This window comes from Leptinotarsa decemlineata, unplaced genomic scaffold, assembly GCF_025532065.1.
Source record: "Leptinotarsa decemlineata unplaced genomic scaffold, Ldec_3_MD MMD2_tig00078422_RagTag_RagTag, whole genome shotgun sequence".
Classification (NCBI taxonomy): Eukaryota; Metazoa; Arthropoda; class Insecta; order Coleoptera; family Chrysomelidae; genus Leptinotarsa; species Leptinotarsa decemlineata.
The window spans coordinates 22,382,288-22,399,635 of NW_027412747.1; the positions used below are offsets into that span (position 1 = coordinate 22,382,288).

Consider the following 17,348-nt stretch of genomic DNA (forward strand, 5'->3'; position numbering starts at 1 on the left):
TCTTTAAAAACAGAACCGACAAAACATTTGTCATTTTAAAATTTGAATAGGTCTTGCCCAGGTCTAGTGGTTTATTGCTGCATTGAATTCAAACCAATATATTATTTTTTCTTTCATATATACTTTGAACATTTTCTTGGGATATTGAGATTATTCACGAGTGCTTGAGCAATATTCGAGTTATTTTCAATATTGTGTCAGTTTATTGAATTGAAATTATGAACACACTTTCCATGTATTTTTTCCGCACAATTTTATCATATATAATAATCATTGTGCTAATCATTTAAATCCCAGTAACTGTCAGAATTTCAGTGACGTTTTCATTTTGTTTCTATTTTTAGTAACACGCGTTAATACAACTTTCAAAGAGAATAATTTCGAGGAATTTTCTTTGTTGTGAAATCTTTAGAGTGGTCTTCTCAGGAATAAATTATATTCCAGAAATTCATATTTGAAATTTCCCGCGTTATACAGTATATTGATTCCGGTTCTGGGTTCTGCCATTTCCCGTTTCTTCGTGAATCAGCGTAGCAAGCACCAGATTCATTTGGCGAGATTGTTTCTTTTGCTCGTGTGGGTGCTTTTTTCAAAACAGTTTATACGTAAGTTCAAATTTTTGTATTAATTTGGAATGCTTTCAAAATTTACTATATAGTTTTGTGTTCTGGTATAAATATTTGTTGTTAGCGACTTGATGAATATATATTTTTATCCGTTTTATTAGCAGAACTTCCATTTGTGTAATGGTGGTGATATTTCGGTTTTTATAATTTCTTCCCCAGGGGAAGAACGAGTAGGTTTTTGTCACTACTTGATGTTGGAAAAACATGAAAATATATATTGGGGAATATTTATAATTCTGTTAACCTTTTGATATAAAGCCCATAGGTGTATGTCGATGACCTTTCTTGTCTTATGATTTGATACCCGTTATTTTTTGTGAATTCATGAATCACTTTTCCACGAAGCTGTCCAGAAATATTTTCTTTGTTCGAATTAATAGTGTCAATTTTATGTGAACCCGAGACTCTAATAATAATAACTACTGTATTGAATACAGAAAACGTGGCTTTCTCTGTAGCCTGCTTTGAGAGAAAGCAGTATTTCCATAAGGATTTATATATTGATAGCAATTGCAGGGAAAATATTCTATCAAAGTTTTCCCAATCATATGTGTGTATTATCCCACTAAAAACTGCCATTTCCTTTGTTTTTAGAAATTTTTGTATGAGTCAGAAAGTAGAAAAACCAGTCCTATCAGGTCAACGCATCAAGACCAGAAAAAGAGGTGAGTGTTTCTTATTTTTTTGTCTCAAAATTTTTTATTAGCAGCACTTTTTCTTGGAGAAATTATCTTTTGGTTCCTGGTACAAATTGCAACCCTATAGTTGAAGTGAATTTGTGCACATTTAGGTAGTAACAAGTAACAGTATGAATTATTAACGAAAGCATCTGTGCATTCCCAATTGACAGCTCATTATAAAATAATAGGTGAGCGCTTTAGCTTTTCAGTTTTTTGGTAAATAAATCGATGAAATACTATACAATTTTTTTTCATGTTCTTACCTGACAAACTTACAATAGTCTTTGCATTTTTAAAAGTTTGAAGAATTATTACTCAATGTGTGATAGAAAATAGATTCAAGGTGGATTTATGCAGCATCCACTTTCATTTCAAATTCAACTTAAACTATGAAATTTTCATTGAGATACAACAGATATTTTATGCAGAACTATTGTTTCCTAAACTGCTCTTGAACTCTCATCACATTCCTTTATATAAAATCAAACAACAAAGTCAATGTTTGTTAGTAAATGTTTGCGTATTGGGAATTCCTTTAACTGATTTGGTCAAGTGGATGATTTATTTCCATAGAGTATATGTAAACATGTATGATCAATACTAAAAACATTTGTATGAGAAACACGTCAGTAATGAAGAACTGTCATGACATTTCAAAGGTATGAAGTAATTGAAAATAATTTAAAATGTTTTGGTAAAATACTATGCTAATGGTAATATCTTGAGGAAAATATTGAAAATCTTAGTTTTCTAAAATTGTCACAAATCCCTCAATAATGTAAGGATGTTTGTAATAGTGAAGTTTTCCCCAGTATTTACAAATGCTGCTTCTCCTCTAATCTGTCGTTTTCTTTCTTTTCATTTTTGCCTTTGCACATTGAATGTTTGTTCCAGATGAAAAAGAGAGGTATGATCCAGTAGGGTTTAGGGATGCAATAATCTCTGGACTCGATAAATGTTCTAACGATTTTGAAGCAATATCTCGATATTTGGACAACGCCGGAAACAAACTAGATTATCGTCGATATGGCGAAGCCCTCTTTGATATTCTCATTGCTGGAGGCATTCTGGGTAAGTGTGTTTTTATGTGTTCCGCGTTTTCAAAAATTATGAAATAAATAACCGGAAATATGTTGGACCTTTTTTGAGAGGGAAATTATCTTTTATTCTGTGTTCAGTTCCAGGAGGTACACTGTCACAAGAAGGTGATGGACCATACAGGTCAGAGGCCTGCATATTCAATACTCCAGATGAAATCAACATGGAAATAATGAAGAACTGGGAACAAGTTTTTATCAAACTTATGCGTCGCTACAAATATTTGGAAAAAATATTTCAGGTAAGTGAAGAATTTAGTTTTATCAGTTTTGATTAAAAAAAATACTATCAAATATGAGTTTCTGGATAAACTACTTTACTACCTTTTTTGTTGATATTGTCTGAACTATTAACTTTGTTTTGCACTATATCAAATGTGTGGATACTTTTGAGATTTTAATTGGGAGGTTCATCTCAGTGTTGAAAATTGACAAAAATATTTTTCTGATTGATTCGACCTTTACTTGATGAAGATCCGTAGTAATTTCATAAACTACACCTCACGATTTCATCTCCACAAATAGTTCCAAAACTGTCTTTTGTACAATATTTCTTTTGGAAAATGAAGCCTTTTGGTTTTGTACTTCATCATTAAACTTGGAATGTGGGAAACTTTCAAAGAAATGAAAAAAATCCAATGTAAGCTTTTTAAGATGTGGAGATCATATATACATCTTTCTTTGACATGCAAACTGGAAGATAGTCATTCTGAAACAAATACTTTCAAAATCTAAACACTGAATTAGGTACATGAAAATAACTTTTTTTTACTTGATACTCAAAACATTCAAAATGAGTATATTGTGAAAGACTATTAAAGTTGATTTTCTATGTATCTTGAAATCCACTAAAAAATATGTAATGCCATGTTGACCATGTAAATACATTACATTTTATGTGCCATTTTCTAACTCGGATATTTTGCAATTGATATTTGTTCAGTGTGAAGTAATTGAAACTGTAGTAACTTTTCAATAAGCAGCATGTAAACTGTCAAACAATAAAAGTATTATGACATCAGTTGGTTTCAAAGTCTAAGTAATTGTTGATGACATACCTTTGTATAGTTATTTACCTCTGCTTCTCCTTTCTCCCCTCTCCTTACTTCCCCTCTTCTTTCAACTTATCTCCTTCTACTTTGAGTTTCTCTCCCCCTCGCTTTTTATTTCCCTCTGTGTTTCTCTCTAACAGACTCCTTCCTCCCCTTCTGTCTTCAACATCTCCTTCTCTCTTCCTTCTCCTTCCATTTTCTCTCTATCTCCCTTCTTAAGACTTTGTCTCCTTCTATCTATTCATATTCCTATATTTTTTGTATCCCCTATCTCTCCCCTATTCTCTACCCCCCCCTCTGAATTTTTCTCTTTTCCATATATCACCCTTCCTAGTTTTCCCCTATCCCTTTTCTTCTTCTCCCTCCCAGGCTCTCCGCCTCTTCTTTCTCTCTCTCTCCCCTTCTTTCTCTCTCTTTCTCCCCTTCTTTCTTTGTCGCCCCTCTATTTCTTTCTCCCCCCTTTCTTTCCATTCTTCCCCTCTTCTTTCTTTCTCTCTCCTTTGTTTCTCTCCCTTTATGTCGGACATAATTTTAGATCGTTTGATATGTGAAACTATCTCTTCCCTTCATTCTTTATCTCCCCCCCCCCATTCTTTTTTTCTCTCTCCCCCTTCTTTTTTCTCTCTCCCCCTTCTTTTTTCTCTCTCCCCCTTTTTTCTTTCTCTCTCCCCATTCTTTCTTTCTCTCTCCCCTTCTTTCTTTCTCTCTCCCCTTCTTTCTTTCTCTCTCCCCCTTTTTCTCTCTCTCTCCCCCTTTTTCTCTCTCCTCCTTCTTTCTCTCTCCTCCTTCTTTCTCTCTCCCCCTCTTTCTTTCTCTCTCCCCCTCTTTCTTTCTCTCTCCCCCTCTTTCTTTCTCTCTCCCCCTCTTTCTTTCTCTCTCCCCCTCTTTCTTTCTCTCTCCCCCTCTTTCTTTCTCTCTCTCCCCTCTTTCTTTCTCTCTCCCCTCTTTCTCTCTCCCCCCTCTCTATCTCCCCCCTCTCTCCCTCTCCCTCCCTCCCTCCCCTTGGTTTCTATCCCCTTCTTTCTTCGTCTCTATCACATTCCTACTCTACTCTTGTTTCTACGTCTCTCTCAACTTCTTTATCACCCATTTATTTTCACCCCTCCCTTTATTTCTTTTCTCCCTCCCTCTCTCCTCTTATTTTCTTCTACCCCACTCCCCTTCTTTCTCTCACCTTTATTTTTCTTCCCCTCCCTTTATTTTTTACTCTCCCTTCCTATCTTCCCTTCTTTCTTACTATCCCTCTCTCCCTATCTTTCTTTAATCTTTCTCCTTCTTTTTTTCTCCCCCCCTTTCTATCTCTCCTGTCGCCTTTTCTCCCCTAATCTTTTTTTCTCCCACCATCTTTTTTTTCCCACCATCTTTTTTTTCCCACCCCCTCTTTTTTCTATACTCCTCTCTATCCCTTCTTCCATTCTCTCTCTCCCCCTTCTTTCTTTATCTCTCTCCCTTCCCCTTTTTCCTTTTTCTCTCTCCTTTCCTCATTTACCCTCTTTTCTCGCCCTCCCTCTGTCATTTAATGCAAACTGTAACAGTTTTGTCTTCCTTTTTCATTTGCATAAGAAAAGGATGATAATGAAAGTATGTTTTTTATCGTGTATATCATTGATGATGCATGTGTGTTTGCATTTTTTTTCTAACTTTGTGCTAACTATATAATTCAACAATTTTTCAGGATGAAATCAAGAAAATCTTGATGTTTGTCAAGTATTTTCAACCATCCGATAGGAAAAAGTTGTCTGTCATGGTGTATATTTGGATAGCTAACGGTAGCATTCCGTTCAACGCCGTCCTTGTCCTAAACAATTCTCATTTGGTCAAAGACCACCTCGCGCTGGACTTTCTCATTGACATGTTCAAGGCGTGGCGGCAGGAAAAAGGTGTGAATTCTCTTCACTCCGCCATCAAGAAATCCAATATCGAGTCTCACTTGACAAGTTTTATACCCGACACTAAACAGTCGCAATTGTATTTTCGCAACGCCTTTCAGGTAAGAACATCATCAATACAACAGATTCATTTAATATAACTGTACACATGATTAGTCGAATAAACAGTATAAAATGACTTATATAAACGAAAATACAACTATATTAAATATATATTACATGGTTAAGCCCTTTGCCTGAGTTGTCTGAGATATTTCCGGGTTTATTAGCTGTGGTCTACAGGTCTTCAAACTCGACGTTTCGTTGTGGCAGGCATCAGCAGCAGACGAAACATCAGGTATAAAAACCTGCAGACCACGGCAAATACATTTTGAAACATCGGACAATGGTTAGTCAGCTGCCATGGAAGCCTACATACCATGATCTTTGCAATATTTTTTAATTTTTGTATTATAAAAGGGACACTGAGATTTTCTTATTGTAAAACTCCTCCAAAGTCTAACAATTCCTTACTTTATATTTGAAAATTGAACAATAACTTTGGATACCACAATGTGATGACTAATTATACTTTCTAGGTTACGAAAACATTTTACCATATTTGATAGGAACTTAGCGGTGACCATCTTTTTTTATGTTCCACTGTTGGCAACACTGAATTCGTGTCAAATTATTGAACTCCACTTTTCCTCACTAGATGGCGCCGCAAGCACTCATTATTATTATGTATACTTTTCAAATTATTGATACACAAAAAAATGAACTGGACTGCAGACCCTAGTGGGGGGCCAGATCAAATTGTCTCCAGTGAGGAAGATACCGTGGAGTTGACAATTCAATTTATATTTAATGAGTAAGACTCAATCCGCTGATATGAAAGTCTCCTGAAACCATTACAGAACAATTTTGACTATAGTTTTTGGTCTCCTTGATGGTTTCCGAACTCTACTTCATCCCCCGCAAGGCATTTTTCATTATTTCATAATTGTAATTATTTTTCTTGCTGCATACTGTCTTTGAAGTATTAAATTTGGTTTTAGTGATCATGTTTGACGAGAGATATTTAATGAAATCTTGTGTTTGTCACAAATTGTTCATTATGAATTTTCTTCAAGGATAATGGCTTAGATGAAATACTCAAATTGTACAACGACCAGCACCAGCAGTTAGCCAAGAAGGAGCTGCAGGTGTTGCTTGCAGACAGCCTTGGCGAGAATAAACCGCAACGTGATATAATTAACGAAATCAAGGAGATAGCCTTGAGAGAAAACATACAGGAGCACGAGACTGCTTGCATCATTTGGGCAACTATCATGGACATTCCCGAATGGTCCAAGAAAGAGGTTAGTAGAGTAATTATATGTATGTCCTTTTCAGTAATGTGACTTTGTATCGCAACTTATTCTGACAAAGTTATTGTAAGATTTTTTTGTTGTACTATTCCTTTTTTTACTTTCAAAATGATAATAAATCTTTAATTTTCACTTAAGAAACAAATGTATAAATGCATACTGAGTGAGACAAAACATGAAACAGAAAACCAAAACTTTGGTTACTTTTCAATGGAGACCCTAATGATCCAATTGGATTTTACTTCGATCCCTACGTATAAGCGCCATTTGAATCAGTGCACTCTTGCCAACACAACAAATCGATTAGTTCCAAGAGCATAAAAGTTGTGTGCTCGCGATTCGATGAAGCCGACCAATGCAGTTTTGGCCTAGTCCCGATTGGCGAAGATTCTATCCATGAGAAACTAGTCCAAAGTTCTTGAATGAAACGTTTGTAATCGGTAGGCGAAAGGTCTGGGGAGTATGATGGGTAAGGCAGAAATTTCTCACAGTAGAACTCTGCTGTGATGAGAAAGTTAGAGTGAATCACACTAGCTGCTGGTCGTCATACAGTAACCATGGTCTTTTTTTGGTGGGTTTTCGTCTTGGGAAGTGTCTGGGTGGCTCATCGGTATCCAACCACTGTCTTGAAAGTCTCCTGTTGTCGTAGAGGATCCACTTTCCATTGCACGTGACTCTGTGTACACTGACACAGGTAATCATGAGCTATTGATCCATAAACTTTATTTATATGGTGTTGATGGGCAAATATTGCAGTGGCTCAAGAGCTATCTTACGGAAAGAACATAAATTGTTAGAGTTAATCAATATTATTCTCATACCATCGCAGTTACATCGAGTGTTCCACAAGGTTCACATTTGGGACCACTGTTGTTTAACCTTTTTATCAACGATCTAATCAGCTGTTTCCATGAAAGCGAAGCTTTGCTATTTGCCGGCGATTTAAAATGTTTCAAAATAATTAAAAGTGAAGCTGATACATTGTGTCTACAAAACTATCCAACTGGTGTTCGCAAAATGGTATGTGTTTGAATGCATCCAAATACCAAATTCTTCGCTTTCATCAAACACATCACCCAATCATTTTTGAATATAGTATAAATAATCGGACCTTACATTCTGCTACTGAAACCAAAGATCTAGGTGTGATCCTAGACTCCACACTTAGCTATAAATCATACATTACCGCTGTAATTCAAAAATCTATGAAGATGCTTGGCTTTATAAAGAGAACCACTCGTGATTTCACCAACATCACTGCTATTGATTTTCTTTATTTTTCCCTGGTTAGATCTCATCTCGATTATTGTTCCAAAGTTGGTCCCCTCACTTCGTTACAAAAAAAAGAAACTCGAGGCTGCACAGCACAATCTCCTGCGATATATTGCCTTCAAGATGCGTGTATATTATGACTATACTGCATTGGAATGCATTTTGAACATACCTTTTCTTGAAGCTCGCAGAAAAAATAGAGATTTAATACTTCTATTCAAAATTATCAACGGACTGAGTATCAGTCTCTCCAAATTATCTTTACATGTCCCCAGTCGTTCAACTAGACAGGTGCAAACGTTTTACGTTTCTTTTCACAGATTTAATTATCCATATAACGGCTTCATTAATAATAATAATAATAAATATCGTTTAATGTCTTAAGAACTAACATCTTGTTGACAAACACTTTGTAACTCTAATGCGTGTTACCATACGATAGATGCAATATATGAAATAGGGAATAAGCTTTTTTCCATTGGCAGGTACTTATTAAACACTAAGTTACAATGTAAATAATACTAAGTTCAGATCATAGATGAGGGAGAGAGTATCTTATAAATATGTATAAATTAAGTTTTTATGTATAAATAAAATTGTCTTAAAAAATTAAAATTGTAAGATAAAATTAAATTAAAATTAAAATAAGATTAAAATAATAATATTAATATATAATATTATATATAATATAATATAATAATAATAATAATAATATTTATTAACTTCTCTCGTTAAAAAGTATAAAATTTCTTTCACAAAATAGTACACAGTAACAAGGAAGACGTCCATAGTGTGTAAAACACAATAAACATAATACAATACAAATTAAAAAAATGGAGTGTAAAACATATTAAATATAAAACAATACAAATTTAAAAACATTTACCGTCTAACATACAAATGGGGTGTAAAACATAATAAATATATTACAATACAAATTTATAACATAACAAGGAAGACGTCCATAGTGTGTAAAACACAATAAACATAATACAATACAAATTAAAAAAATGGAGTGTAAAACATATTAAATATAAAACAATACAAATTTAAAAACATTTACCGTCTAACATACAAATGGGGTGTAAAACATAATAAATATATTACAATACAAATTTATAACATTTATAGTCAACATACATATGAGAGGGTAAAACTCTCAGATTGGCCAACTCTTTAAACAACCTTCAAAGCTTTAATATATCAGTATCCTGCTTTAAAAACCATATTCTTCACTTAACCATCTAATACTCTCTGCTTGTGTTGTTGTATTGTGTCTAGTGTTACTTGCCTGTACGAATTATATTAGTTCATTTTGTTATACATTTTAATTTTTTCTTAATAATTTATTTGCTATCTTACTTCGGAATTGTATTATTGTTATAACTTGCTTTTAATCCACTGTATTGTATAAAGTACTAAATAGCACTGTACTACTTATATCTGAATTGGGCTTACCTGTGTATATAAATAAATAAATAAATTTTGGTTACGTAAAAGCAAAAAAAAAAACAGACCTGAAAACTTAACAATTTCTGTTCAAATCGTGGGACATTCACTTAATTTTTTGAATGACAGCATATAATCGTTACTTAAACATTAGAATAACTAATTAGAAATATTCCACTCATGATAAAACTACATTTTCCAATGGCAAATCGGTGTTTATTTTTCAATAATTAACACTTTTGCTGACTGGATCAAATTAAACAACGCTAGTACTGGCATTCAGTTGTTTATCGTCTACTGAATGTTATCGTAAAGTGTGACACTCTTTATACAAAAAAATGTGGAGATCTTCCAAAGATGTGTAGATCATGCAAAGAAGTAACTTTCAGTTACAAACTAGAAGAAAGGGGCCTCTGAAAACAACGTTATTAACAATGTTCAGAAAAATTATAGTCTAAATAATGTGATCAAAATGGGCAAAGATCATTTCTGACAGTGTGGGACATTTTTTGACGTTTAGCAACATTATTGCGGTGATTTGAATAATTTCTTATCAAACTGCCCCACCAAAAATAATCCATTGATTGTAATTTTGACAATTTAGTAACGGCTCTAAATTTGATCCCTGAGGCACTCCGGAGGTGTGGTTTAAGCTTTATACATTACTGTCTGAGTCCTATTGGACATGTAGGATTGAAAAATAAGAAACGTTGACTAAAACCTACTGTTAATTAATATCTAAGAATAGGCAATGTGAATAAATCAATGTCAATTTAACTTTCAGAAGGCAAAAGGCATAAATGATGCAATCTTTTCCTTTATTGAGCATGTCTACACATCTCAACAATGGCGAGGTCGTAGCTGCAGTATTCTTCGATTTCTCCAAAGCTTTTGATTGTGTAAATCATGAACTTATTTTGCGAAAGTTGAACTACTATGGCTTTAGAGGAGTGTGTAATGACTGTTTCAAGTCTAACCTAAGTGATTGAAAACAGTTAGTAAGATCAAACGAAAAACTATTACACACTAAGAATATCTAATGGGGCGTTCCACAAGGATCAGTACTGTGCCCGATTCTTTTCCTTATATATGTAAATGACCTGGTTAGTCTCTCAATTCAAGGAATTTTTACCATCTTTGAGGATGACACCACGCTCCTTTGGCAAGGTAAAATACTTCTATTATGAAAGAAATTATCTCTAGTGATTTAGAAGTTGTGAAAAAATGGTGTGACACAAACTACTTGTGTGTTAATGTTAAAAAAACAAACCTACTCACCTTCAGCTGTAATATCAACAATTTATACTTGGACAAATTCTTGAGCATCAAAACCAATCCAAATTCCTGGGAATCTCTATGGATAACAAATTAAAATTTGATCAACATATTTCAGCTTTGAATAAAAAATAGGAATCAGACAATGATCAAAATAACAAACAACTTCCTGTTAATGTTAGATATCAACTTTGTTCTCCCTCCCAAACAAGTTTATAGTGGTGTAAAAAAATACTTTTCAAGTTTAGAATAACTATGTTTCTTCCTTCCATTCGGCTTTATGTAGTAACTACTCGTAGATACAATGTAACTGTATTCACATATAAATATTAGAATTCTATTTATGATTTTGACTGTATTGACATTTTTATAAGAATAATTCTTTTCATGTAATGAGGTTTTTACCTGTTTGAAAATAAATAAATAAATAAATATTTTATGTGTGATTTAATGTGTGATATGTGAACTTAGTTTTGCTCAAAGTGTGTTTCTGTCTATTTTTGTTTTTGAATTGTTTCTTTTCTTTTATTCTGTGAAGTGCTATATACTTAGGAAGAGTAAATCAATTGAATCTGCATCTTATCAACTATTGAACTATATTTATGCACGAGTGGATAATAATAACCTGGTTTTAGTAATGGGCTTTTCCAATAATGTGTTGTGTTGGATAGAATCGTACATGGAAAACCGTAGTTTGGTGGTTAAATGTAATGGAATTACATCAGTTCCTTATGATGTGAAACTAGGTGTTCTACAAGGGTCTGTTCAGGGTCCATTGTTATTCTTGACTTTTATCAATGACTTGCCTGAATTCATATCAGATTGTCACATAACTATGTACGCTGACGATACTACAATCACTGTTTCTGGAAAAAATGAGAATGAATTATCGATGAAAATCAATTTAGTTATTGACGAATTCAGTGGTTGGTGTCAACGTAACATATTGATTTTAAATAAATCTAAGTCAGTGCTGATGAAAACATTTGTTAGGAGGGATTTCTGTTGTAATTTAGTCACTTTGAATGACATAAAAATATCAAAAGAAGTTGATTTTTTTGGAACTATTTTAGATGAGAATCTCACCTGGAGAAGTCACATACCAAAAGTGTGCAGTAAACTCAATTCCGCTTATTATTCGATCAAACAGTTGAAACATTGTTTAGATAGGTTTGGTTTACTAAATGTTTACTTTGCGAATGCATACTCCCACATTAGTTTCAACATAATGGCTTGGGGATGCACAAAGGAATTTTCTAGAGTTTTCATCTCTCAAAAACGACTGATAAGATTGATATTCAACCTGGGGTACCAAGAAAGTTGTAGACCCGTTTTCAAAAGAGAACGCTTGTTGACTGCACCCGCAATTTATATAATGAACTGTGTCATTTTTGTGCACTGGAACCTTGACTTGTATATAACGAACTTGAGCATTCACGGTCGTGATACTCGCTATGCTACTGCTCTGAGGGTCCCTTCACATAAGAGTGATCATTTCAAAAAATCTCCATTATATAATGCCATAAATTTTTATAACAGACTGCCACTTTCTATAAAGAGGTTGAATTCTTCAACTTTGTTCAGTAAGAAAGTTAAAAATTTATTACTGGACAAATGTTACTACAGTCATAAGGAATATTTAGAGGATTCTTTTTTTTTTTTCTCAATATGTGTGTACATGTTTGTAAATATATTTATATATGTAAATATATACATATGTATATTTATTTGACTACGGCAAGCAAAATTGCCACGTTTTTTATTCATTTTTTAAATAGCATTTTATATATCTAAATGTACCTATACCTTTGTATATGCAAATATTAATTTTTATTTAAGCTTTGATTCCATAATTTTATTCATAAGTGACGTACTGTTTTTTTGTAAATAATCATTGACCTACCATATATACGCTATGTATCACAAATGGTGAATAAATATTATTATTATTATTATTATTATACATACCAGATTTTTTAACAAGCTTTGTCAATAGGATTGTATTTTCTTGGACAATAAAATATATGTCTATCTATCTGTCTAAATAAATAAAACCTACTGTTTCCGATTTAGTGATCTATACTATCGGAAAATCGGTAATATATGATGTCAATCTGACGTTGCTTATCCAGAACAGAGCTCATATATTGCAAAGTTTGATATGATGGAGATTGGTCTATAATTTCCTTTTCAAGAAAAGTAGAGGGGTTCTGTGATGGGTTGTAAATGAAACATAGCGGTGCAGATAAGATAGAGCTACGGTTTTTCACATTGAATGAAAAATTGGAATCCAAACAGGAGGACATGTTAGTCTACATCTGGCAAGGTTGGATTTGTAACAATAGTCAACTCATGAGTTTGGAATCCATTAAACGTAGCAACAATTTTAATAATGGTTGATTTAAATTTCAGGAACTTGTTACCGAACAAGCCGTAAGACACCTCCAATACTACACGAGCCTGTTTGCAGCATTCACGGAATCCGCCAGGTCCGAACTGAGCCTCCTGCTCAAAGTCCAAGACTACTGCTACTCCAACATGATTTTCATGAAGGCCTTCCAGAAGATCATCATGCTGTTTTATAAGAAAGACGTCATTTCGGAACAGTCCATTCTGAAATGGTATAAACAAGATTTCAATGTCAAGGGCAAGATGATGTTCGTCGAACAGATGAAAGATTTCATCAACTGGCTGCAGAACGCAGAGGAAGAGAGTGACTCTGAAGGTGAAAGCGATTAGGTGAGTTTTCGAGTTGTCGGTGCTCTCACTTGTCTCTTTGGCATTGAACGGATGCTAGAAATGTGTTTCCTGAGAAAGAATCGTTTTGTTTTTTTTTGTTTTTTTTAGAGGAATGTAATAAGATTGCTTCAAGAATAACAAATGATTTGAAAAAGTAGAACTCCTTGGTTAATTTTCTTGTGGGCATTTCTCAAAATATGAGCTGTTCAAGAAGATATTCATTCTTTTACATTATTGTTGTCGCCTTCAAAATAGTCCCTTTTAGGTGTTAGGCACTTGTGCGAGTTCTTCTTCCAATCCACGAGACACTTCTCGAACTGGATCTTTGGGATTGCCTTCAGCTCTTTGAATGTCATTTATGTGAACATTTATGTTATGTGATACGACCACCCTACAAGGTTGAGGTTCTCTTTATTGTCGGACATAGAAAAAAGTAACACGGAGTTATGTCTGGCGAATATGGAGGCAGGGGCATCATTACAGAAATGTTTTAGACTAAAAACTCACGAACTAGCAGTGGAACGTGAGCAGATGCATTCTGGTGGTGCAGAAGCCATGAATGATTTTTCCACAAATCTGATACAATCAGCGTTTTTTTGCATGTGAGCTTCAAAGAAAGTACCTGGAGATATGATCACCCAATCCGTATTTTTTCTGGATTGAGGGAAAGGAAGGGAAAAAGACACTGCCCCAACCAAGCATTGCCCTGTGTATACCAACCAACTCGCGTGTAATTCGTGAAAAAAGGAGTTGAGGTTGTCACGTCATCAACTCCCTTCTTGAGCTTCTCCTGAAGAACCTTTACGCGGTCGTTCAAAGTCAAACCCTCAACACTTATCTCAACGTCACCTTGACTGTGTTGTATGACATATGTCAAGGTCATTCGAAGCCGAACTCAATATGCTTCCTCAAAGTCACCTTGGCTAAGTCGTGGGATGGAGATCAAAGTCGTTCAATGTCAAACTCAAAACACTTCTCATAGAAATTTTGACTATGTTGTGTGACGAAGGTGAAGGTTGTTTCGAAGTTAAGAGTGGTGGGGGAGGTCTTGAGATCGGCTTTAACCCACTACGGCGGGCTGCTTCACGCAAGGGGAGTCGACTTTATAGGTAAAGGCGCTGCCACGCTATGCCATGGTTGACAAAGCCGAATCGATGTAGACATGACCGTTGGCATGTGGCAATGAAAATCGCCGAAGGGTCTGTCTCCTTCAAAGTAAGACAAACGTAGAGTAGGGTAATTTCAACCACTGGATTCTTGCTTCGCTTGCTAGATATTGCTAACTGCTAGGCATTCTTTGGAAATAGCTTTTTGAATGACATATATCTTACTTGATATTTTGTGCAATCAAATTCAGAATAAATTGAAAATCACTGCTTCCTATGAGTGAAGAGTTTCCAAAACCACATCCCCTAAAATCCAATAGTGAATCTTCATTTTTATTTATTTACAAACTCTACAGACCATGGCCCAGTCACAAAGTAGGAAAGGTACATATCACAAATAGATTTGTACATGCAACAAAACGTCAAAAAGTCGTTAAGTCACGAGTTAATGTTGTGCTCTACTTTGAAGGTTCGTTGGTACCCAAAGTCTTCGTTTGTGCATCTTTTCTTTCATGCTCAAGTATGATCACTGCAGCTGAAGCAATCAGTAAATGTTCATCAGTGAACTAAACTAAATGAATGCCAACACACATGCAGACGTTTTTTCACTCGTTTGTTTTGCCAATGGAAAATTGCCGCATTATGTAGATGCGTCTTAATATTACTTATTGGCAGCTTGGTCTCTTGGCAAGAATTTTTAGTTTTGGCAAGCCAGAATGGTTTTGCTCACTGTTTTCTTCCATTACTGTCTCGTTGTGCATCAGCAGTTCTTACCACATGGCAAGGAGTATTATCTTGAAGTATTATCTTGCCACATAGTCATACTGTTAATAAGAAGTATTAATTTGGAGTTATGCGGGGCTTGCGAAAAGCAATACGAAGAAAACGTCCAGTATTGTGGAAGAACAATTCGTGGCTCTTGCATCAAAATAAATCACCTTCTCAATCGTCATTTCTTGTTTGTGATTTTTGGCCAAAAACAACACCGTAAGCATGCATCAGCCACCGTTTTCACCAGATTTGGCCCCCTGCGACTTTTTTTCGTTCTTAAGATTGAGGAAACCCTTGAATGGACGGCGTTTTACACTGTAAAGTGTATTACATCTGAGAGGGGCTACTTTGAAGGAGACAAAAAAAATTGAATAAATAAATGTTTGAGAAGAAAGACAATTCCCCTTATTTTTTGAACTCGCCTCGTACATCGACTAGTAGTGTAGGAATACATTTTTTGACTTAATGTATGCTCCATCAGGAAAGGTGCAGCTTGAGAGAATGGGGAATGTTCCTCCTGACGAAAATCAATTAGTTCTCATAAAAGAGCTTTAAAACAACGCATTTTAAACTTATCATTTCCACCTTTTTCTTTAAAAAATTATTTGAATGCTTAAAAAAGAGGAATGAAATAATGCATTCAACATTTAAAGGGATTCGTTTGTATTTCACCATTTGGCAACATCGGTTATAGCTAATAAAGGACAATGAATCTGTTACCTTTCTGAGACAAACAAAGATGACATATTTCAGAGGCGTGCTGTTCTGTTTACTTATGTTCCGAGTTCCGAGACATTCTGTGACATATGTATGACATTTTGTGCACCTAACCTATCTTCCTCTGTATAAATAAATAACAAAACAACTGTTGTTTATGTGGCTTGTGGAGGTGGTATTGAACTATAATTTAAATTTTGCCTTTATTGTTGGTTTATGAAGATAATTTTCTTTTTTTAAAGTAGAATATCTAGGCACGTATAAATTATTTCAACTTGATATAGGCGCTGTTGCCAAAATGTGAATTGGAAACAAATCCCTTTGAAAATTGAAACCCAACATTTGAAACATCAATTTGAATACTTTTCGAAGTGAATTTAAAAAACTCACGAATTAAACTCAAATTTTGTTCAAACTTGCATTTGTTGTAATAAAATAACCCAAGTTGAGGAACATTCCTCATTCTCAAATCTCTTCCCATATTTTACAGTGTATTTTCATTTCAGACGATGTGGACCCTCAATTCGGGACATAAAATATCAGTGCCACCTATCATTGTATAAAAACCCAAACAAAAATGAGGTATAACATTTTTTCCGATGTATTTAAATTATTATATTGTATAAACATTCTGGTGCCTTACTATGTTCGGTGTGCGGCAGGCAATAGTTGTCCGGGGACATGTAATACTGACCTCTTCAAATTTTTACTTGAAACGTAAGTGCATAGGAAAAAATGATACTCGTGTAAGAAGTGTCGCCAATAAAAGTCACAACTCGATGTTATATATTAATGATTTATTGTCAATTTTTTTAATATACGAGAAAATTTTAAATAAAGTGAGCCTCATTTCCCATCTTTTATTTTTATGTTTGTGTTTTGGAGTTAAATTTTTTTCAGTGTGCAATGGAAGCAGGTTGCACCCATCAAATTTTAAGTGCAGAGCCAATTAATGCAGGGTTGAGCGTTGGTGAGTTCTTTATTCAACCACATTCCTTTATTCATGGGCTCGAAACCTCATTTAGTAAATACGTTGAAAGAATACAAAATTAATGAAAGGCATTAAGTAACAATACAAATGAAAAAAAGATGCATACAAAACAGTATAAAAAAGAGTAAGTTTGAATATACAATACGATACAATAATTGAAAATATATACATATTTATCTGGAGACTATATCGAGAAGATATGTATACATACTACAAAATGAATATTTTTTAATGAAAACTCTATATATTCATAACTACCTACACCAGAACCTATGTTGTAGGAAGACTATATCTCACTCAGACTATCATAACAAAGCGAAGCCCTGCTTTGT

The 17,348-nt window shown here is 34.3% G+C and overlaps 1 protein-coding gene across 1 annotated transcript; it reads left to right on the plus strand.

Annotated features, from left to right (window-relative positions):
• Positions 1-333: 333 nt before the first annotated feature.
• kra (basic leucine zipper and W2 domain-containing protein kra) lies at positions 334-16,881 on the plus strand. The gene is made up of 8 exons (XM_023157326.2): positions 334-605; positions 1,221-1,291; positions 2,201-2,377; positions 2,485-2,645; positions 5,131-5,445; positions 6,460-6,687; positions 13,105-13,431; positions 16,532-16,881. The coding sequence occupies exons 2-7, from the start codon at positions 1,231-1,233 to the stop codon at positions 13,429-13,431; spliced, it is 1,269 nt and encodes a 422-aa protein (XP_023013094.1). The 5' UTR covers positions 334-605; positions 1,221-1,230; the 3' UTR covers positions 16,532-16,881.
• The last annotated feature ends 467 nt before the right edge of the window (positions 16,882-17,348 follow it).